At 45.8% G+C, this 21,252-nt stretch overlaps 1 protein-coding gene across 3 annotated transcripts in view; it reads right to left on the bottom strand.

Annotated features, from left to right (window-relative positions):
• The window catches only part of LOC8061339 (anaphase-promoting complex subunit 1), a 61,356-nt gene continuing 41,537 nt past the window's right edge, over nucleotides 1,434-21,252 (bottom strand). For all 3 annotated transcript variants that reach the window (XM_021447941.1, XM_021447942.1, XM_002439575.2), the window contains 15 exons: nucleotides 18,275-18,328; nucleotides 18,105-18,182; nucleotides 17,889-18,010; nucleotides 17,642-17,802; nucleotides 16,846-16,922; nucleotides 16,664-16,777; nucleotides 14,827-14,928; nucleotides 4,051-4,191; nucleotides 3,779-3,952; nucleotides 3,321-3,384; nucleotides 3,105-3,244; nucleotides 2,859-3,007; nucleotides 2,655-2,733; nucleotides 2,312-2,410; nucleotides 1,434-2,059 (listed from right to left, as the gene is read on the bottom strand). In XM_021447941.1, the coding sequence (XP_021303616.1) occupies nucleotides 1,682-2,059; nucleotides 2,312-2,410; nucleotides 2,655-2,733; nucleotides 2,859-3,007; nucleotides 3,105-3,244; nucleotides 3,321-3,384; nucleotides 3,779-3,952; nucleotides 4,051-4,191; nucleotides 14,827-14,928; nucleotides 16,664-16,777; nucleotides 16,846-16,922; nucleotides 17,642-17,802; nucleotides 17,889-18,010; nucleotides 18,105-18,182; nucleotides 18,275-18,328 (1,932 nt within the window). In that variant the 3' untranslated portion in view covers nucleotides 1,434-1,681. The remainder of the gene's footprint in view (nucleotides 2,060-2,311; nucleotides 2,411-2,654; nucleotides 2,734-2,858; nucleotides 3,008-3,104; nucleotides 3,245-3,320; nucleotides 3,385-3,778; nucleotides 3,953-4,050; nucleotides 4,192-14,826; nucleotides 14,929-16,663; nucleotides 16,778-16,845; nucleotides 16,923-17,641; nucleotides 17,803-17,888; nucleotides 18,011-18,104; nucleotides 18,183-18,274; nucleotides 18,329-21,252) is intronic.

The raw sequence follows: 21,252 nt of genomic DNA, 5'->3' as shown, positions 1-21,252 counted from the left end.
TTGTAGAGTTCGGTTAGTGATAACCCCTATCGCTAAATAATATTCTAATTTAAGTCCTTTCTCTTGCTATGTTGACGGTTAAAATGTGTACTTATCTACCGTCAACAATGAGTTTGACTCCTGTCTTCCCCGCCTCCGACAACACCTCCTTTGTATCACCATTGGTAACCCAACGAAAACAAATAGGGATTGACATGATCTTCATCGCATCCTGGCCGATCTCCTCGAACAGAAACGCCTTCACTGAAGCAATCTCCTCTTCTGTGATGGATTGATAGGAAAGCCCACTCGATTTGGTTTGCAATGCCTTTGGATCCTCTCTTCGATCATCAGGAACGCTCTCACAAAACCTTTGGAGATAGCTCCACCCACTCGAACGTGGCTTAGATCACCCTTCCGCATCCATCCTAAGACTAGACCCTTCCCCAAGGAGAATGCCAAGCTCAAAGAGAGAGAAGAAGCGGTGGGGATCACCGGAGAAGATGGCCAAGGTAGCGATTGGGAAGGGGCAGTCACGGTGACCGGCATCGCAGTTTGAGTTTTTTTAATGCAATTGTTGCAAAAAGCCATTGCGGTTGAAGCTCATTTGAAGGATTCTCATAATGTCCATAGACCACATGGTCCAAATATGCATGCCGTAGAATGCTATTAGAATAGCTCACACGATGAAAAAAGAGTTTTGCATTGCTGAATTTGTGTGCTCTGCACAAAACAAGTTGACCACTTATCCATCTCTCAAGCCCATTAACAAGAATCGGCAAGAGGATATGAAATTACTTTTGATCCAACTAAATGTGACCGTATTTTTAGGAGTTGCTTAAATTTTGGTTATATTATTTTGTCGCATGCTTTATCATCAGTTGAAGAGCTTATTGCAAATGACATAACTTTTTCTCATGCGACTAATGATTGCAATGTTTTCCATTGGCAGGCCCAATCGGCTCTCAATGGGGGACGATTGAGTCTTACTAAGATGCAAGCTGATAAGGTTCCTTTTCTAATTATTGTAGTTAAAAAGGGAGAACCCATTGTTTTGATCTGCCCAGAGCAAGCAGATACAATCGTTGGCAAGAATGTGATTATCGGCGAGCCTCGCGAAGCACCGAAAGTTGAGAAGGTTTTCGGGTACAAAGTTGTGCTTGAGAAAGATGATGGAAAAAACCAACTCAAGATCACGAAGGGATCAGCAAAGCACCTAAGCAAGCAACAGCCAGATGAGGCGACAGTAGAGGCCGGCCAGGCCGGTTGTGGCCCTGTTCACATAGCAAAACTGGCCATGCTGGGGAAACAGTCCTAGTGGCTCCAATGTCCGTGTTTTGAGCACTTTTGTGCCAGAATGACCTAAATTGGCACATGTGGAAATCTAATGAGACGAAGAATGCAGGGAAGATGGTGAAACATCAATGCACTTTTGGTAGGCTCATAAGCAAGTATAAGAAGCAAAAGGCCGATTCTACGAAAATAAATAAACACGATCATAGATTCAACACAAATAGTACAAATATACCCCTTGACTAATCCACTTAATTCAGAACAGCTGTAATAACACCCTCGCAGATTTTCATCACAAGAGCACTCAGCAATGCTTGCTACCGTTCATATTGATCCATGACTACGTATTTTCACTATTAACCCGCATCCACAGAAGCCCAACGTTGATTGAATTTGCGACGCTCATCCTTCAGTATTCCATTACAATGTGGAGCTTCTCTATCTCCATTAGTCCCACAAGGTGCGTGTTTGGCAGCAGGAGGCGAAGCAGAGGGAGCATAGATACACCGGCAGGAACTCTGGGCCTGACCTTCTCAACTGCAGAAGCCACAACATGGGGAGGTGGTATATTGTACCAATGGAGATACCACGAGAGGACCACGATGTCGTTTTGGGTATCAGGCCATGTGCCCATGCTCAAGTAACGGTGGAGGTTGTCCTCGAGGTTTGGCAGCTCCGCAAAGATGTCTCCCACTCGCTTCATAAGTGACTCCAAGAATGTCGAATGAATAATTCCTCCATTTGTGATTCTAGCATCAACTAATGCTTCGTTGTAGGCCAAAGCGACCTGCACAATGGAAATAAGAATCATAGGAACATCACCAAAAGTTGGAAAGAAGAATCATAGGAACATTCACATGAAGGGAGGATGGAACTATTTTTTTTTTAAAAAAAATACACACACACAAGATGGTCACCAAAATAATAAAAACATAAACTTTGACACTGGGGCTGAAACAAGTTTTTGAATGGAGACCAAAACAAATCCAAACTGGCAATAAAGAGCAACATGTCACAGAATATAACGCTCAATTCCAACCTTCAAGTTAGGAAGGAAAAGGGAATCATATAAAGGAAAATGCCCAGTCTTCAAATGCTCCCACATTAACTCTATTGTTGTGTAAAAACTGATGTAGACCTGGAAGAGAGAAACATGATAGTCATTAAATGTAAGTTACTCCCTCCATTCGAAATTATAAGACATTTTGACTTTTCTAGATATATACTTTTTGCTATGTACTTAGATATACTTTATGTCTAGATGCATAGTAAAAGTAATGTATCTAGAAAAGCTAAAACATCTTATAATTTGATGAAATGGAGGGAGTAGTTGATAAGAATTGAACAGCAAAAAAATGATATAGATGTTTACAGTAAGAAACCTGTAACAGTGATGGTCTATCTTTGCTCATACATTCATACAGCACTTGAGAGCAGAACTCCTGAAAATTGCTATTGCATCTGCAGTTGGAAGACAACAACATTAGGGGGGGAACAAGATGGCTGAATGAAATGTGATACATAGTGCTTATTATCCAGGCAACACTCTTCTGCAGATACAAAGAAATAAGACAAAAAACACTTGCCTGCTCTTCCATGACACGGAACACAGTTTTGCAAAAGCAATCAAGCTTGGATTGGCCGAGAAAGTGCTTACTAGCTGATCAACTCTGAAGTAGCTATCATTAGTGCTGTTTGGTTGATTACTGCAACTAGCAGATGGTGCATCACAGACCTGAAGTTTCATGTTAGAGAAGTAAAATTAGTAGTCAATATAACATATAGTCGAGCAACTAAGATACATATCTGGACAACTATAACAAAACATTAACCTCATGCATTGCCCGTGAAATCAAGGATTGGCATCCAATTGGATCGTCAGAGTAGGAGCATGATCCAACTTTTCGTTTTATGTAGAGTACCCCCCCATTGAATGGATCTGTCTTGTCTCCAGATCTCCACCATGGCTTGTCTATTTGAGAATCATGATAAGAAAATAATGCAACTTCTTTTGACAAGTTGTGAAGTATTCAGGATAAGTATTATACCTTCAGGTGCAAGTTTTATCACCTGAGGCCAGTATCTAGGCCCACAAACTCGAATGCTTTTAAGCTGCAACAGAATTAGACTTTTAGATTGAAAAGTTTATTGGCTGTCCCACCTGGTTTAAACCTATGCACTTTCCATATGCTTCCCAAAAACCTATGCAGTTTATTGGCTGTCCCACCTCGACCGACTTAGCTAGCTCAGCTTCCTAGACTTGTCTTGACAAGACAGAAAGAGCAGAAATATAACAAAAATCTAATGCCAGCTATACAGGAACTTATCCTGAGTACTTCTACATGCCAATACTTCAGATAAAATGAATTGGTGAACACGTCAGTAACTTCAGTGCACCTTGTTAGAGCACTGCGTTAAATGATAAACATATGTTGTATGTGTTTAAAGTTTAATTATTTAGAACACCGTTTGACCAGTAAGCATAAATCGAAATAACCATACATACCACTGAGCGTTCTGGCAGAAGACAAGGTGTCACCTCGCAATAGTTGGTCTCATCATAATACTCTGTTTCAGCAACTGTCACTTCCAATGGACAATACACTGGAAGTTCTGTGTCGACGTCCACCGTCTGAACCCATCGAGGCTCTGTAGCTATTACATATAGGTGTCTGAATGCCTAGTTACAGTGACACAAAGACTTAGATTTGTTTGCAACAAAGCTATGATATACAATGAATGTGAGAGCTCAGGGAGACATGGAAGTAAGGGAATGACCTGGAGATGGCAGCGATTGTCATTTGGTCCAGTGGGTAAACGTGGGTAAAGTGAGATCAATAATGCAGCAATTGCACTATTCTGAGTTGAAAATGTGTGTGTCCCACCTCCAAGGAATAAGAATCCTATTGCCAAGCTTACCTACATTGTGATAAACGGGATCAGTCTATTTTCTCACATAACGTTATGGCAAGTGGATCCGGCACAGGGGCCCACGCGACACTGTAGCACAGGGGCCGGTTCATACAAGACAATTTCATGCTAGTCCACCAAACAGCAAAGTTTCTTCATCAACAAAGACAGCATAGCATCCTCCTTGACATCACAAAGCTTTCGATTCAGTTTCATAGCCTTTCCTCCTTCAGGTCTTAAGGAAGTTGGGGTTCGGTATTATTTGGTGTGACATCTTTAGTGGCCTTTTTACGTCATCCTCTATAATTTTGGTCAAAGTTTACACAGTTTGAGACAAACTTGGATCCCTTATATTTTAGGACGAAGGGAGTAGTATACATGTTTAATTGGATTTTTAGGATTGGATGGAGACACTTGTGACACTTGAATACTAGAGCATTAGCCAAACAGAAGTGACTGTTGAGAGCACCATATGGTGCTGAGGTTGTTTGGTTGTGGGTGTGCGTTCATGTTCGGGTTTGGTTTTTTGCCTAACTCTTTGTATTTTTTTCCTACCTTAACGAAATGACACGCAGCTCTCCCGCGTTGTTCGAGAAAAAGATGGAAATACAGAAAGGATGAGCAAAACAACACAATTGCAAGAATCCAAGGCTTGGCTGCTACTATTTTAGATTTTCAGTGTGATTTATTATTTATTTATTTATTAAAAATCCTAAAACATATCCACGTATAATTATTTTTGAAAATGCCATATCTGTATCCATATCCATGCTGCATAGAAGAAGTGCACTGATTGAAATGGTGCCCATAAGTGCTGATCTTCTGTTCCAGTAAATACCCATATGCAACTTGAGTTTTAATTTTAACATATATAAAATGCACTCGATGCCACATATATAAAACCTCTGATCAAAACACTAAAAGACATGACAGGCTAAAATAAATGATATTCAGAAGGTGGCTCAGTAAAAATGTCTGCATGTGCTTAGCCTGGAATCAGAACCCTGATAACCAGGTTTGTCATTACAGAGTTCTCATAGCGTGCAACAAAAGAATATACTATCTGTTGGCCAGGTAACTAACAACACAAGTGGAATTTTGCTTGCCAAAGGGCGGCTTGTTGGTAAAGTGAAGACCGAAGTCAAGGGTGACAGCCTGTTGGTGCTCCACCATGGGTCGCTCCATGAACCGACTGACGAACCCGACGGCGAATGCCAGGTCCGGGCAAGTGTGCACCAAGTAGCACAGACTGCTGATGAGACGTCAGTAATGAGTGGGGTCGACCTCCGCCGTGCTGTGCCTACTAAGCCGCAGTCATTCCTCCATTGGAGTATGGGCAGGACTGCAGCCAGCCATGTCTGGCGGAGGGTGATGCCACTGGCATCTAGGTGCACCTCGACGCTGAGGCAGAAGCTGAGGAGGCTGAGGTCGCTCATGTCAAAGATCTTCATCATTTGCGCCTTGAACGCCTCCACTTTTTGTTCATCCACGCCGGTGATGATGAGGTCATCGACGTAAATGCCGACGAGTAGGACAGAGCACCCACTGCCTTGCCGGTACATCGTCGCCTCGTGCGTGCTCTGCTGAAAGCCCATGTACTTGAGCGTGGCGTCCAGCTTCGCATTCCAGGCGCATGGAGCCTGCAGCAGACCATAGAGAGCCTTACGGAGCAGGTAGACTTTCCCTTCTTCTCCGGCGACGGCAAATCCAGGCAGCTGCTGCATGCACCTCCTTGAGGTCGCCGTTGAGGAAGGCAGATTCGACATCCATGTGGTGGCGCGCTAGCCCACTTGAGTTGCCAGCGCGAGGACTTTGACGGATTCCATGCGCGCCACAGGAGCGAACACACCATCATAGTCAATTCCCTCCTGCTGGACTAAGCCGCACGCCACCAGCCACGCCTTGTGTTTGATCACCGCATCCAGCTCTTGAACGCCCACTTCAGAGTGATGAGGCGGTTGGCCGGTGGCCAGTGCCACCAGCTCCTAGCCCGTGCCTCGGCGAAGTTGGCAGGCTCGCCAGCATGCGTCAGGTGCAACTCGACAAAGAGAACCTGCGGCGGTGGAGCTGGAGGCTAATTGCCGATGATGTTAGTCATCGTGCGGTAGCATAGAGGCTCATCATAGTAGTAGGCGTCCAGTCACTCAGCATCATCATCCAACGGCGTGGTGAACTCCACTTGATCGTCGGTTGCTACTGCTGCCACCGCTGAAGCCGTAGGGGCAGCAAGGGACGCAGGCGGTGGTGTTGGTGAAGCCAGCTGAGGTGCTGGAGGAGTGACCGTAGTTGCAGCCTGCAGATGTCCCTCCGGACTACCCCAGACTTGGTGACGACAAGCGCGGCACAAATGGTGGTGGCGCTGGTGATGTAGTTCGGCCGCCACCGGAGAAGCACTCTATGCTCCACCTGCTCCTCCAGGCCACCAGTAATCGATGAAGTCACTCACCACCGATGCCGAGCTACCAGGGACCGATGTGGACCAATCCCAACCACGCCCCTCGTCGAAGACGAGGCCACGGGTAACCTTCACACGCTGCATCATCGGGTCCAGGATGCGATACGCCTTCGCCCCTTCCGCGTACCCGATGAAGACACCAGGCTTGCTGTGGTTGTCAAGCTTGCCTAGCTGGTTTGACTCCTTGGTATATGGGACGCAGCCAAAGGTCTTCAGGTGGCTGAGCACCAGCGTGCGCCTGTGCGAAGCCACGTACGAGTCTTGGCAACCATCGAGTCGGTGAACAATTGAACAGGTGAACCGCTATCATCACCCCCACCCCAATACTTGGCTGATATCCTCCTCTGCTTCAGCAGCGACTAGGCCGTGGCGACCACAGTCTAGTTACGGCGCTCCACGCCGTTCTACTGAGGCGAGTAAAGTGCTGAACAGTGGCGCTTGATGCCCTCTTCGATGTAGTCAGTGAACTTGGCGACGATGAACTCGCCGCCGATGTCGGTGCGCAGCACCCGAAGCTTGCGACCGCTCTCCATCTCTGCTGCGGCCTAAACACACTTTATGGCGTCTGCGGCAGCATCCTTGGACGGCAGCAGGACGACCCACACGAAGCGGGATGCGTCATCCACCAACAGGAGGAAGTAGCGTCGCCCGCCCGGAGTTGCCATGAACTAGGTCCAGCTGCACCTACGCACGGTACGTAGCTTGCTGAGGAAATGGGCACTGACACTACTTCATCGTGACGCAGGTGTCGCAAAGCTGCGCAACGTGCTTGACACCGACATCCCGCACATCATAGCTTTCTTGATGAGCTTGTGAAGCCTTGAAGTGGAGGTGGCCGAACCGCTCGTGCCAGCGCCAGGCTTCATCATCCTTTCTTGTGGCGAGGCAAAGAGGCTACGTCGTCTCGAGGTGGACATAGAAGCGGCTGGGCGGAGGAGGTCCGTGCAGGCCAGGCACCCACGGCAATGAGGGATGCGGCGGCGGCGGCGCTGGGCGGAGGAGGTCCGTGCAGGCCAGGCGGACAGCTGCCCGGCACAACCGCGGACGGACTGGCGGCGGAGGCGACTCCAGGCGGAGGCAAACGGGCGGCTGCGGACGGACATGCGACGGTGGCGGCGCTGGGTGGGGGCAGACAAGCCGCCTGCGGGGATGGCTGGTGAGCCCCCAGCGCCACGGAAGATGGCCGAAGCAGGTCCGGCGCGGGCGGACGAGTCCCCTGCAGCGCGGCGGCAGCGGCTGTCAGTCCACTCGCGTCGGGCACGCTCGCCGGTCACAACCTGCGCCCAGGTGGAGTTGGGGAGGGAAGGGAAGCACTGGAAGTGGGGGGTGGAGGAAGGCCGGCCATGGCTCAGGCAGCGGCGCGCCGGCCCAGCCAGCGGCGGCGGCTGGCAATAGGCTAGGCGGCCGCTGGGGGAATTGGGGAGGGAGAAAGGTCCTAGCTTGATACCATGCTAAATTTCTGATTCACATTACTTGGGCTAACCCTAGAGGGTTAGCAATATATGGGCATCATGGGCCTACTCATACTGTAACATCTTAGAAGTCGAGGAAGGTCTCGATCGCAATCCTCAGTTGTTCGTACTTCTTCGGCATGGCATGCCATAGCTTCTCCACCGCTCAGTCCTCCGTGAGGTCCGTGTCACCATGGCGGGCCATCTACAGCTTCAGTGTGGAAAGATGATGAGCAAAGTCTTCAATCTGCTCGCTAGGGCGAAAGGCAAGGTTCTCCCAGCCCTTGCTCAGCTGCTGCAACATCACGCGACGAACGCGGTCAACGTCGATGCGTGCCGCAGCGATGGAATCCCACACTTCCTTGGCAAAGGCCTTGTCAGCAAGAGGTGCTCCCATCTCCATCGGCATACCGGCGATGATGGCCTCGAGCGAGCGCCAATTGTCGTGGTACGGTAAGTCGCCATACTCGATGGCATCCTAGAGCTAGCGCACTTGCATCTTGACCTTCATCAGAAGCCTCCACTCATGGTTTTTAGTCTTGGTGACCATCAGCCATGACATCCCCACGCCGGAGTCCTTGTACGTCGTCTGGATGGCCCCAGGTGACCCACAATGGCCTCCCATCCGCGACAGCGCTCCGAAAACGATGAAGGAATACGACGCCACACCGAGCTCCATGATCCTCTGGGCTGCCGCTCCATCTCCCCCCGCCGCGCAATGACCGTGGCCACTATAGCCTAAACCACTATCATAGCTTGCCTGGCCGCCTTGCGGCCCCTGCCACGACCAAGCGCTGAGCGTAATCAACGTCCAAATCAAAGTTGATCACCGCCCCTCTGCCGGTGTTGGCGTTGGCGGTTGTGGTAGCTGCACATAAGCACGCTCAGTGGAGGTGGACATGGCTTAGCTCTAACCGAACCTAGGCTTTGATACCAATTGTTGTCTGTTGGCTAGGTAACTAACAACACAAATGGAATTTTGCTTGCCAAAGGGAAGCTTGGCCATAGGCCACTTCATTGAATTATATAGAAATAGCAAACTTGGGATACAAGAAGGCCTCAACAACTACAGCATATTCCAACTGCATAAAGCAGATGCTACCTTGGATGCTAAGGCATCTGAAGACTACTAGACAATGAATAGTAAATAGCTTAAGTAAAACTAGACATTGAAGTATTAGCGCTAGGCTTATCCCTCACTATCTCTCCATTCCAAATTATAAGACGTTTTGGCTTTTTTTGATATACATAGCATTTGCTATGCACTTAGTTATACACTACGACTAGATATATAATAAAAGCAATGTATCCAGAAAAACCAAAATGTCTTATAATTTGGAACGGAGGAAGTAGATACTAGTCCTGTAATATTTGATTTGAAATAAACATATTTGTTAATCGGAGCTATTGACAGCAGACCGGTTTGCGCGGAGGGGCCTTCCTCATCCTGAATCATGTCCTATGTGACCAAGAACAAGAGACCGTCCAACATCTCTTGGTTACTTGTGCTTTCGCCTGCCAATTTTGATTTTCATAATTACAGAGGGTGGACCTCACTATTCTTTCACCTCAGACCATTGAGACTTTTAATAACTGGTGGTGCAGGGCTAGTTCAGCTCTGAGTGATCCTATTCAAAATGGTTTAAACTTGCTTATCAACCTGGGCGGGTTGAGTATTTGGAGCATGGATTTAAATAGCGCGCTATTTTGACGCTATCGCGGCACTATAGCGGCGTGGGACAGGTGACGCAACGGTATCGTCGTTTTCTACGCTAACCACGATTTTGACGCTAAAGCGCGCTTTAGCGCCGCTAACCCCGTTTAGCGCCATAGCGACGCTATTCCTGCGCTACTGCTGTTTCGATGGATGGACCCAAAAAAACGGCGGCCCGATGGGATTCAGCCCAACTGCGGCTCTAGTCAAGGCGACGGCGATTCCTCTGCTCTAACCCTAGAGCAGTCAACACAGCACACTCGTCTGTCCTCGTTCCATTGCGGCGGCTGGGCACCGGCGATAGGTAGGCTGTAGGCGACTGCGGCGGCCCGACGGCAAGGTGACGGCGGCGGGTGACTACAGTGGCGGAGCTGAGATGAAATTTTAGGTGGGGCGAACTAAGAACATAATTTTTTAATGATATTGTACAAATGCATATAAATATCTAATGTAAGGTGCATTTAAAGATTAATTAAAACGATACTTTTCATTAGATGATTTTAGTCAATAGACAAAACACTAATTAAACAAGATTGTAAAATCCAACTATCCAAGAGTTAAAAGACCTATAAATTTGAAGGACAAATGAGTTACTGCATAATATATGATAATAACATTAAAACAACTGGACACTGGACTACTATTAAAGAACTAATCATGTCTAATCTTCTCGGTGACGTAAACAAGACAACAGCACGCAGCTAGCAAAGGGACGCCGGTGGCCGGTAGCTAGCTGCAGCCCACAGGCCTGTACCTACGCTAAGCGCCTGAGCGTCAGTCGAGCCAGGCAGCTAGCCAGGGCGGCTCGACCACCAAGGGGCGCCGACAGTTGGCTGGTGCAACCACGGCAGGGGCTCGGGTGATCGGCTGGCTGCAGCCAGGGCGTCGACCTGCGGCACTGGCCATTGCCGGACTTGCCGCGTCAATGTCAAAGGAGTGGGGATCGAGACTTCCTGATGCGTGGATTCTTGTTTTGCTTTGCTGGGATGGAGTGATGGACTCTCTCCTATTGGGCCTCCGGGATATGCTCGCATTGCATCCCTCTCCTAAAATCGTGTTCCAGACACGCTACCGGCGGACACCGGCCGCAACAACGACGCTCGCTTAACACATGATGATCTGAGGACTGAGGAAGAAGGGAGGGGTAGAAGGGGCTTTCCGCCGGTGGTAGGTGGGGCAGCTGCCCCACCCTGCCGCATGAGGAGCTCCGCCTATGCGGGTGAGGACAGCTGGAGGCCAGGTGACGGCGGCTGAGGGACGGCACGAGGCAACGCTAAAGTGTCGAGTGGGCATCTGGGCGACGACGGCGGCCGTGGTACCGGACTTCAAGCCAGCAACGAGTAGCTGGGGTCCAGCGTCAGGTGTGCTACTGCTACCTCGTCAAGTCACGCCGAAGCCCAACAATGTCCGACCCTGACGGCAGTGCGCCAACTCCAACCCTAGGCAAGTTTTTTTTCATGTTCTTGTCCCCTGTTCTTCTATACGTAGTTTACGTACAGTTGCGGTGATGTGATTTGTGATCATGTGAAAATTGAAATTGTGAATGAATGTGAATGTGATGAATTGGGATTTGAGAATTCAGAATTGTATATGTAGTTGTTGTTCTGTTTACTTTATCTGAAATTCTGAATTACTGCAATTACTGAATTAGACAATCTGTTGCCTTGCTTAGTTGCACACTTGCACTATATAAGTATATATAGTTGTTGTTGTTCTGTAAATAATTAGATTGTTTAATTGTTCTATAGGCTTATCCAGCAGTGCATCCACAGCCAACCAACCAAATGAAGCCACCTGTTGAACTATCTGACCCAGCCTGGAAGCACTGCACAATGCCAGATGTCACCAAGAAAAATTCTCTGAAGTGCAATTATTGTGGGAACATCTACAAGGGTGGAATCACTAGAATGAAGTACCACCTTGGTAAAGTTCCTAAATTTGGTGTTGCAAAGTGCAATAAAGTTCCATCTGATGTGCAGAAAGAAATGGTGCACTTGCTGTCAAAGAAGATGGATATCAAGGAAAGGAAGAGACATGAGAAGGAAGAGGAAAGAGGTGGAGTTGATTTGTCCCATTCTGAAGGAGAGCACAGTGATGGAGAAGGCAACTCTGTTATTGTGATGAAGAAGCTGAGTAGCACAGTGGCTTCTTCAGGTGGTCCCATTGATAAGTTTTATAAACTAACACCAGAAGAAGTACTGGCTGCAAAGAAGGGCAACACAATTGTTGAAAATAAGGTCCAGTCTAAGCTGTCCACTGAAAAAAGAGAAGAGAAGAGGGACAGGGCCTGTGAGTATATCTGTCAGTTCTTTTATGAAGCAGGTATTCCACATAACACTGTCACACTACCTAGCTTTGACCTTATGCTTGAGGCTATTGGAGATTTTGGCAGGAACTCGAGAGGGCCAACACCATATGAGATGAGTGGAAAATTTCTACAGAAAAGGAAAAGGAAAGTGCAGGAGCAATTGAAGTCTCACCAGGAGTCCTGGGAGTTAAATGGATGCTCAGTTAGGACAGATGCATGGACAGACAAGAGAGGTAGAGGTGTGATGAATTTGGTAGTTCATAGTGCATATGGTGTTTGTTTTCTTGACTCAGTGGATTGTTCAGCTGTGAAGAAAGATGGCAGATACATCTTTGAACTAGTTGATAGATGTATTGAGGAAATAGGGGTGGACAAAGTAGTTCAAGTTGTGACTGACAATGCAAGACCAAATGAAGCAGCTGCAAGTCTCTTGAAAGCAAAGCACCCCTCTATTTTCTGGACTGGTTGTGCTGCACATACTATTGACCTCATGCTAGAAGACATAGGCAAGATGCCAAGAGTTGCAGCAACAATTAGCAAAGCAAAGTGCTTGACTGTTTTTCTATATGCCCATACAAGAGTTCTGGACCTAATGTGGAAGTATTTGTCTAGAAATTTGGTTAGGTGTGGTGTTACAAGGTTTGCTACAGCTTATCTCAACTTGAAGAGCTTGCTAGAAAACAAGAGGCAATTGCAGAGGCTTTTCAGGGAAAATGAGCTCAATGAACTAGGCTATCTCAAGTCAGTCAAAGGGAAGAAAGCACATATGATTGTGACATCTGAGTCTTTCTGGAAAGGAGTTCAGAATGCTGTTAATTATTTTGAGCCACTAGCTACTGTGCTGAGGAGAATGGATAGTGATGTGCCAGCAATGGGGTTCTTGTATGGGTATCTAGTAGAGGCTAAGAATGAGATCTCCAAGAGGTTTAATAATGACAGGAAAAAGTTTGAGGAAGTTTTCCAGTACATTGACAGAAGGTGGGACAGTAAGCTGAAGACACCTTTACATAGGGCTGGCTACTACTTGAACCCCTTCTACTATTATCAAAACAAGAGACCTATAGAGGAGGATGAGTCATTCAGAGATGGAGTAATAACATGCATCACAAAGCTTGTTCCAAATGAAGAGACTCAAGACAAGATCATTGAAGAGCTCCAAAAGTTTCAAGATGCAGAAGGATCATTTGGCAAAGATATTGCTAAAAGGCAGTGCAAGAATATTCATTTTGATCCAGGTTTGAAAATTGCCCTCTATCTAATATTCTAATTTCTAAATGTCTATAGTATATGGCATACAAACTTTAAATTGTCTTCTGTTTTCCTTTTTTTGTCTAATTTAGCTAAGTGGTGGCTGAACCATGGAAGTAGTGCACCACACCTCAGAAAGTTAGCTGCTAGAATATTAAGTTTGACATGTAGTTCATCAGCTTGTGAGAGATGTTGGAGCTCATTTGAACAAGTATGAATCAGCTTCTGACTTACTCATTTCATTTCTAATTTATTTCTATGTCATTTAAGTACATAACTAATTAACTTAATATGTAGGTCCACACCAAGAAACGCAATAGGTTGCTTCATGACAGAATGAGGGATCTAGTCTATGTGAAGTTCAACTCAAAATTGAGGCAAAAGAAGGACGACAAGTCGACAAGGATAAGGATCCCCTTGAGAAACCAGTGGTTGATGCCTTAGAGGATGAAGACAATGAGTGGATCACTGGCATTGAGCCAACAGAGGTAGATGTAGTGGAGGAGGGAGAAACATCACAGAGAAATGCAGTTGCTGCACCTCTAGAAGAAACAAGGAGAAGAAACAATAAGAGGAAGAGGTTGATCCCTACTGCTACTGACGATGAAGAGCTATCTGTTCCATCTTCTGATGGAGAAGATGACACTGATATGGCATCCCCATCCTATTTAAGTTCAGATTCAGATACAGAAGCTCAAAGTGACTTAGGTCATGTGTGCTGATTGCTGAAGGTGTCTCTGTGGTCTTTGTTTGTCCAGCTCAAGTAATCATGTCATGTGTGCTGCATTGCTGCTAAGTGCTAAGTTATCAAGACTTGTTAAGATGTTCAAGTTACTTGTTAATTGTTATGTCAGTCATGTACTCATGTGTGCTGCAGTGCTGTCTTGTACTTTATTTGCTTGACTTTATGAAACTGAAACTACTGTATGTTGATCTGCTGCACTTGTTCTGCAATTTTGTCACCTTTTTTTTCTGCCTGGTTCTAACTGAATAGCGCGCTATAGCGTGTGAATAGCGCCGCTATAGCGTGCTGCATGCCCTGGCGCTACTGTGGATATCCGACGCTATAGCGTCGCTATAGCGTGCGCTATATCGTTTATAGCGTCCGGACAAGGCTGACGCGAAATAAAATAGCCCGCTATTTAAATCTTTGATTTGGAGACAGAAAAACGAGAGTATTTTTAATGGTGTTGCCCCAAGGATCTTCGCGGCCCTCACTTTTGTTGGTAAGGAGTGCCAGATATGGACCGTGGCATCAGCCAAGGGGCTGTCCTTTGTCAGAGCCTCTAGCTCAGGCTAGCTGTCTAGGTCAGGTCGGTTTTTGTCTTCTAATCTCTAATGGGTGTGAATGTAGTCTGTTTTTTTAGGGGTGTATGGGCATGTTATAAATCTCTCTTTCTTTTAATGCAATTATATGGAGCTCTTCTGCATGTTCAAGAAAAAAATCAGAGCTATTGATGATACTCACAGCCATCTGCAATCCGTAATTCACTTGTCCTTCTGCAGAAATTCTTCCTCTAAGATAACGCAGTAAGCGGAAAGTCTGCAAATTTCCAGATCCTGCCATTACCTTAACAAAGGAAAATGACAAGAAATCAAAACGCATAGGTGCAGCTGTTTATTAGGACAATGAAAATGGTATAAATCCATAAGACTTAACGAATGTGTACAAACAGCATCTGTAATGAGTACTATGGATAGCCCAGCTAAATGGGTTAAAACTCACCCCTTACCCAACCCAACCAATAGCAAATTAACTATTTTGTCCATCCCAGGATTTGTTTGGTTGCACTCGTATCCACCTCAAGCCTTGTTTAGTTCCCAAAATATTTTGTAAAATTTTCCACATTCCCCATCACATTGAATCTTGCGGCACATGCATGAAGCACTAAATATAGATAAAAGAAATAACTAATTACACAGTTTACGTGTAATTTGCGAGATGAATCTTTTGAGCCTAGTTAGTCCATGATTGGACAATATTTGTCAAATACAAACGAAAGTGCTATTGTTCCTATTTTGCAAAATTATTTGGAAGTAAACAAGGCCTGTCAATCCACGTGTATTGAGATGGTTAATTTTCCACTACCCCATGGCTTGTTTGGATACTTGTGTATTCACTTCAATCCACATATGTTGAGATGGATTGGAGTGTAAGTTAGTTTAAGTTCCATTTCAATCCATCTCAACACACGTGGAATGAGATGGACACGAGGGTATCCAAACAAGGCCCCAATCCATCTCAATACATGTGGATTGAGGTGGATACCGGTGCAGCTAAACGAGCCCCCAAAATTTTAATGTTCCAACCCACCTAGTATAACCCATGGGTTCACTACTACAACCCCCATGTGTTTGCATAAAATGTATGAGTTTGAATAAAACATGCGGACTCACATCAAAAGCTGGACCTGGAACTAAAACCTTGTGTTCACAAATTAAAATTTTATCAAAAATTGACTGAAATTTGCTAGGGAGCTACTTCGTGCTGCATGATCAAACAAAAATGTAGAATGAAGTTACTTTGCACTAGACGAGCATTTTTGGCCAAGCCCAAGCCCACCACTCTTGGCTCAACTTGCGGCTATTAGTGGACAGGGACAGTGAAATGCAAACCCGAAAAAAAATATCGTCTTCAGTCTGGCCTGAGTTATGGAATTTTTTTCGATCCGGCTCGAGAAATGCTTAGGTCTATTTTGTGCTAATTAGCGCTACAAGATCTGCATGTGGCCCCACATCAAAAGCCAGACCATGGAACTAAGGTTCATGTTCATCCCTTAAAATTTTAGCAAATTGACTGAAATTTGTTGAAAATGATTCAAAGTGACATGAAACTACTCTGCCAATTTACATGACAAGGTCAACATATGAGCCCCATCAAAAGTCGGACGCTAAAGCTACAAGCTCATAGTTCACACCTGAAAATTTTTAGTGAATTGACCAAAATTTTGTTGTAAATAATTTTAATGTAATAAAAAGCTACATCATACCAATTAGCACATGTAGTTGAACATGTGAGTCCCACAACAAATTAACCTACACTAGCTAAAGCATCTAGTACACTCAACCTATTTCATACCAATAGACATGTAGCTACATAGTATATATAGAAAACCCAACACCAAACAATGGGTTCATCCCATTCAAAGCCAATTTTTTATTACACGCAACTCAATCAAATCCGTTGAAAATATAATATAAACCTAGTCTCACTCATCCAATGTAATACCCACTTGAGAACCCAGCCCATTATGAGGCCAAACTATGGAACAATTCTATGTAAAGAAACATGAACACTTTCTCACCAGAGAGAGAGATAGAACAATAAGATGCAAGCAGAGTTCAAGAGTTCCACGGTCAACGTATTGTAGTAATCCCTTTGGTAGTATATTTGATGTTTCAACAGGTATGTGCTTAATCTGCATAAAAATCAGCAATTATATTACCGATATACCATTACAGTAACAGTTGAACTGGATGCACATACCTCATTTAGAAAATGGACAGTGTAAGCGTAGAGTAGCTCTTGGGCATCACCATTTCTGCTGCCAGCATACTTGAGTCCTGCAAATTGGCTATGCTTGTAAAAGGGCAGAAAACATGGAGTCTTATACGTCCACGAGAATAACAAGTGTGGCTTCTACAGGTTCACCAAATATGGGTTCAGCAACACACTAATGAATTCAAGTTCATGAGTACTTGGTTACGCCAAATGGTCAGTGAGAGAAAATAAGCATCAACAGTTTCCAAGAACATAAAATGAGTCTGCTCAAAGAAGACCTGCATTAGCTACGTCGGATTTGGTCGTATTAGACAATGCAGGTTTGCACAAACCGATGCACACACAAAAATCAAATATTCTCATCCCCCATAATTCTACTAGAAACATGAGACCTCAACTAGAACGTGGATGTGACTACATGCAACAAAATGTAAACAACCAAACACAATTTTACCAAATACGGCTTGCCTATGTAGAACAACCAAACACCAAGACGTTGCATATGTTTACGCTGACTTAGGTTATGTTGCAACCAATCAGATCTCTAGTAAACCATGCTGAAAAGAAAACAAAGGAGATCTGTAGTAATAGAACAGCATAACAGAATTGTCCAGCCAGCATATAACTAGCAGGCCTAGCCCAAGAGAACCACTTAATAATGACTACTGTTGGTTGTTTGATATCAATATAAAGACCAAACCAAACTAATATTACAATTATGAATGAAGCACGAACAGTTAGTGACTCATGTCAGAGCTACCACAAAAAACAATAGACTCACCAAGTGCAATACATGCTCCAGTCACTATGTTAACATAAGCTTGAAAAAGAGCTTCAGCATCCAATTCATCACTGTCAATGGTCCCTTCACTCATGTTGGAAACACCAGACTTGACTGTTTCAGGAATTTGAGAATCAACCCATCCTTTGGTAGGTTGTATTCTAAAAAATGGCATAATTATTTAGTCTCATTTCATGCTACTGTCATCAAGCCGCACAAGGACTTCAGGTAGAAATCACAAGATTACCTGCTCCACAATATTAAATTCCTGGCTATAATGCGAAGCATAACAAAATCAGGCCTCACATACTGCAAATCAAAGTAAGTATTGGGGATATTGAGTCTAGCTGCAATCTCCTCAGACTCGGCCTGTAATATCAGCCATAATAATACAGAAATCAGGTGTTGCTTGCACAAAAAAACTAAAGGTATGAAGAGATTCCAAGTGACTAAGAAAACATACTTTCAAAAATATCAAGGTTAGAGCAATTATTGCTCCAGGTGCAGTAACATCAACATTTATTTGTGTTCCATCCATCATCTGTTCAAAAAGACAAGATAGAGAAACATATTCAAAATATACAGCTGCTTATGGAACTTTGTAAATCACTGAGTAAAGTAAAAAAAAATGACCTGTCCAGGGTTGCAACTTTGATCATCGGCAGTTGTTGCATTTAGGTACTTTTCCTGAGAACATTATCAACATTTAAAACAGAATTAAAGGTAAGGAATCATGACCTGATAAACCTAAATAACAAATTGCAGGTAAAGAATCATGACACTGATCAACCTAAATAAAGAATCATGACGTTGATTACTCTTCGAATAGCATGTTAACTATTGACTCCCTGAATAAAATAAGTGAGAAATCAGTCTGCATTGTCTGGTTTCCAGCTAGCATCATGGAGCATGTAGAAGATGTTCTGACTATCGTGTTATCCAGGGAGGCAGTAAATACGTTAGGGAAAGACAGAAAGAAACATTAAACACTGATATCGACTCAGGGTGTGTTTGATTGCCTTCTGCAGAGCTGTATCATGGATCCTGGATCAGTGGCTGCAATGAAGTGAAAAGAAGTGTGTTTGGTGGGCTAAATGGGCGAATGCAAGGAACTGTGGAGACGTTCAGTTGTCGATATGGGTGGAATGGTGGATAAACCTGCACAGGAGACTTACGAGTGGGACTGGTAAATGCAATGCATCCATGGTGCCTGCACTAAGAAGAGATGCTCAATTCCAGTTCCAGCACATACACCACCAGGTTAGGATCTCAGACCTGAAATATCTTGGATGGGCGCTGCAGATACGCTGGGTTTGGCTTCAGAAAACGGAACCCTATAGGCCCTGGGCGAACTTTCCTTTCCAGGTGCCTGGACAGGTCCAAGCCTTTTTCAGATTAGCAGTTGTCTCTGAGGTTGGCAATGGGGCAAACACTCTTTTCTGGGCTGATAAATGGCTGAATGGACAATTAATTGCTGACCTAGCCCCTCGATCTTCTAGCTGGAATACCAAAAAGGATAGTAAATAAACGCACAGTTAAAGAAGCTCTTACTGATCATGCTTGGGTTCTGGATATCCAAGGTACTATGACAGTGGAAGTAACGGACGAGTTTCTCAATCTCTGGGATCTCCTTTATGATTTTCAGCTGAAGCCGGAGGTTGAAGACGCTTACATTTGGCGTCTTTCTTCTAGTGGTCAGTATTCGGCCAAGTCAGCTTATGAGAGTTTTTTCATAGAAGCCACTCTTTTTGGCCCATATGAGAGAATCTGGAAATCTTGGGCTCCACCCAAGTGTCGTTTCTTCATGTGGCTGGTCACACATCGGCACATGATAGGTGTTGGACGGCTGATCGGCTTGCAAGGCAGGGGCTGCCACATCCGGCACAGTGCCCCCTCTGTGATCAAGAGGAGGAAACTGTTAACCATCTGCTGGTTTCTTGTGTCTTCGCTCGGCAGTTTTGGTTATACTTGCTCCAACACTTTGGGATCCAACAATTATGTCCACAGCCTTCAGAGTTGTTTTTTGATGTGTGGTGGGAAAATTCAAGCAATGCTACTGTTTTTTTCTCGAACAGCGCAGGAGAACTGCGCGTCATTTCATTAAGGAAGAAAAAAAGGTACAAAGGTCATAGAGACCCATACAAAGGTCACAGAGACCCAAACAACACACTCATACCCCACAACTCACACACCCCCACACAAAGTACAACTGAAAACAGAATCGCCACTCAGAGGCCAAAACACGACCATAACCTCTAGACCCTATGCCTCAGAAGGCAACCTAAGGACCAGCTCCTGGAGTTTGGATGCCCCCGCTGAGCACCAAATCCCTCCCTCCGAGCTAATGGCCCTAAGGACTTCCTGAACATTTGGCCTCATGTTGTCGAAGACACAAGTATTACGGTGCTTCCAGATCTCCCAGGCGACCAAAATAATCAAGGAATTGAGGCCTTTACGTGCTTCCTTGGGGACATCAGAAGTTGTTTTCTTCCACCACCCAGAGAAACGAGTCACCGTAGGTTGTGGAGCCAACTGCAGGAGCCCCAAGTGTTGGAAAACCAGAAACCAGACTTGTCGAGCAAAAACGCAGCCCACTAACAAATGATTTATTGTTTCTTCTTCTTGATCACAAAATGGACAAGCCTCAGGATGGGGAAGGTTCCTCTTTGCTAAACGATCAGCTGTCCAAACCCGGTTGTGGAACACCAACCAGATGAAAAACCTGCAGCGGGGAGGAGCCCAGGTTTTCCAGATCCTTCTCCAAGAACCAAACTTGATGGATCCAACAAAAAAGGCAGCATAGGCCGATTTGCTGCTATATGAGCCATCATGCGATAACCTTCTCATCCTGACATCCCATCCCCCACAAGCTTACCTCCTCCATCTCCCCCCTCCTCATGGATCCCGGTCTCAAGCCTCCACCACGACCATCGCTAAGCACTCCGAGCATGACATCCCTGCCTCCATCCCTGCCCAACAGCTGTCCCCCACCACTGCGGCAGGCAGCACCCCTAACTCCTCGCCGTCCCACCCACCACCAAGTGGGACCACAACCTACCCAGCATCCCTAGCCAGAGGCCACCAAGATCGCTGGAGTTAATGGAGATCGCAGTACATGGAGAACGAGCAGCGTCCCAGAGAAGAGGGCTCGATGGAGGGGGTACACATTGTTAGAGTGTGAGTATGAGTAGGCCCATGAGGCCCTTGTATGACTCTGTTATACATGAGGCCAGCCACCCTTCTAGGGTTGGGCCCAATAGACAGTTTAGCATGGTATCAGCTTAGGTTTTCTCCCTGGGGTTGTTGTTGGCGACGCCGCCGGCCCCTGGCCGGCGCGCCGCCGCTGCCGTCCACCATGGCCGGCCGCCAACTCCTCCCGTCGCCAACAACCCACCCTGCGTTTCCCCGCCCCGCCTCCGCCATCGGCTTCCCACATCCACGCAGCGGGGCCCAACTCCGACCTCGCCGCCGCCCTCATCACTGCCCGGGCCGCTGCAAAGGAGGGCTTGGTCCGTGTACATGAGGCCACCATCGCCTGGGAGCGCGAGCGCGATGCGGCCAATGCCTTGGCCCGCCAGATCGCCGAAGCGGAGCAGCTCCTCGTCCTCCCT

This window comes from Sorghum bicolor, chromosome 9 (assembly GCF_000003195.3).
Source record: "Sorghum bicolor cultivar BTx623 chromosome 9, Sorghum_bicolor_NCBIv3, whole genome shotgun sequence".
Taxonomy (NCBI): Eukaryota; Viridiplantae; Streptophyta; class Magnoliopsida; order Poales; family Poaceae; genus Sorghum; species Sorghum bicolor.
Note: the sequence above shows the minus strand (reverse complement) of the source record. Positions and strands in the feature narration are given on the sequence as shown.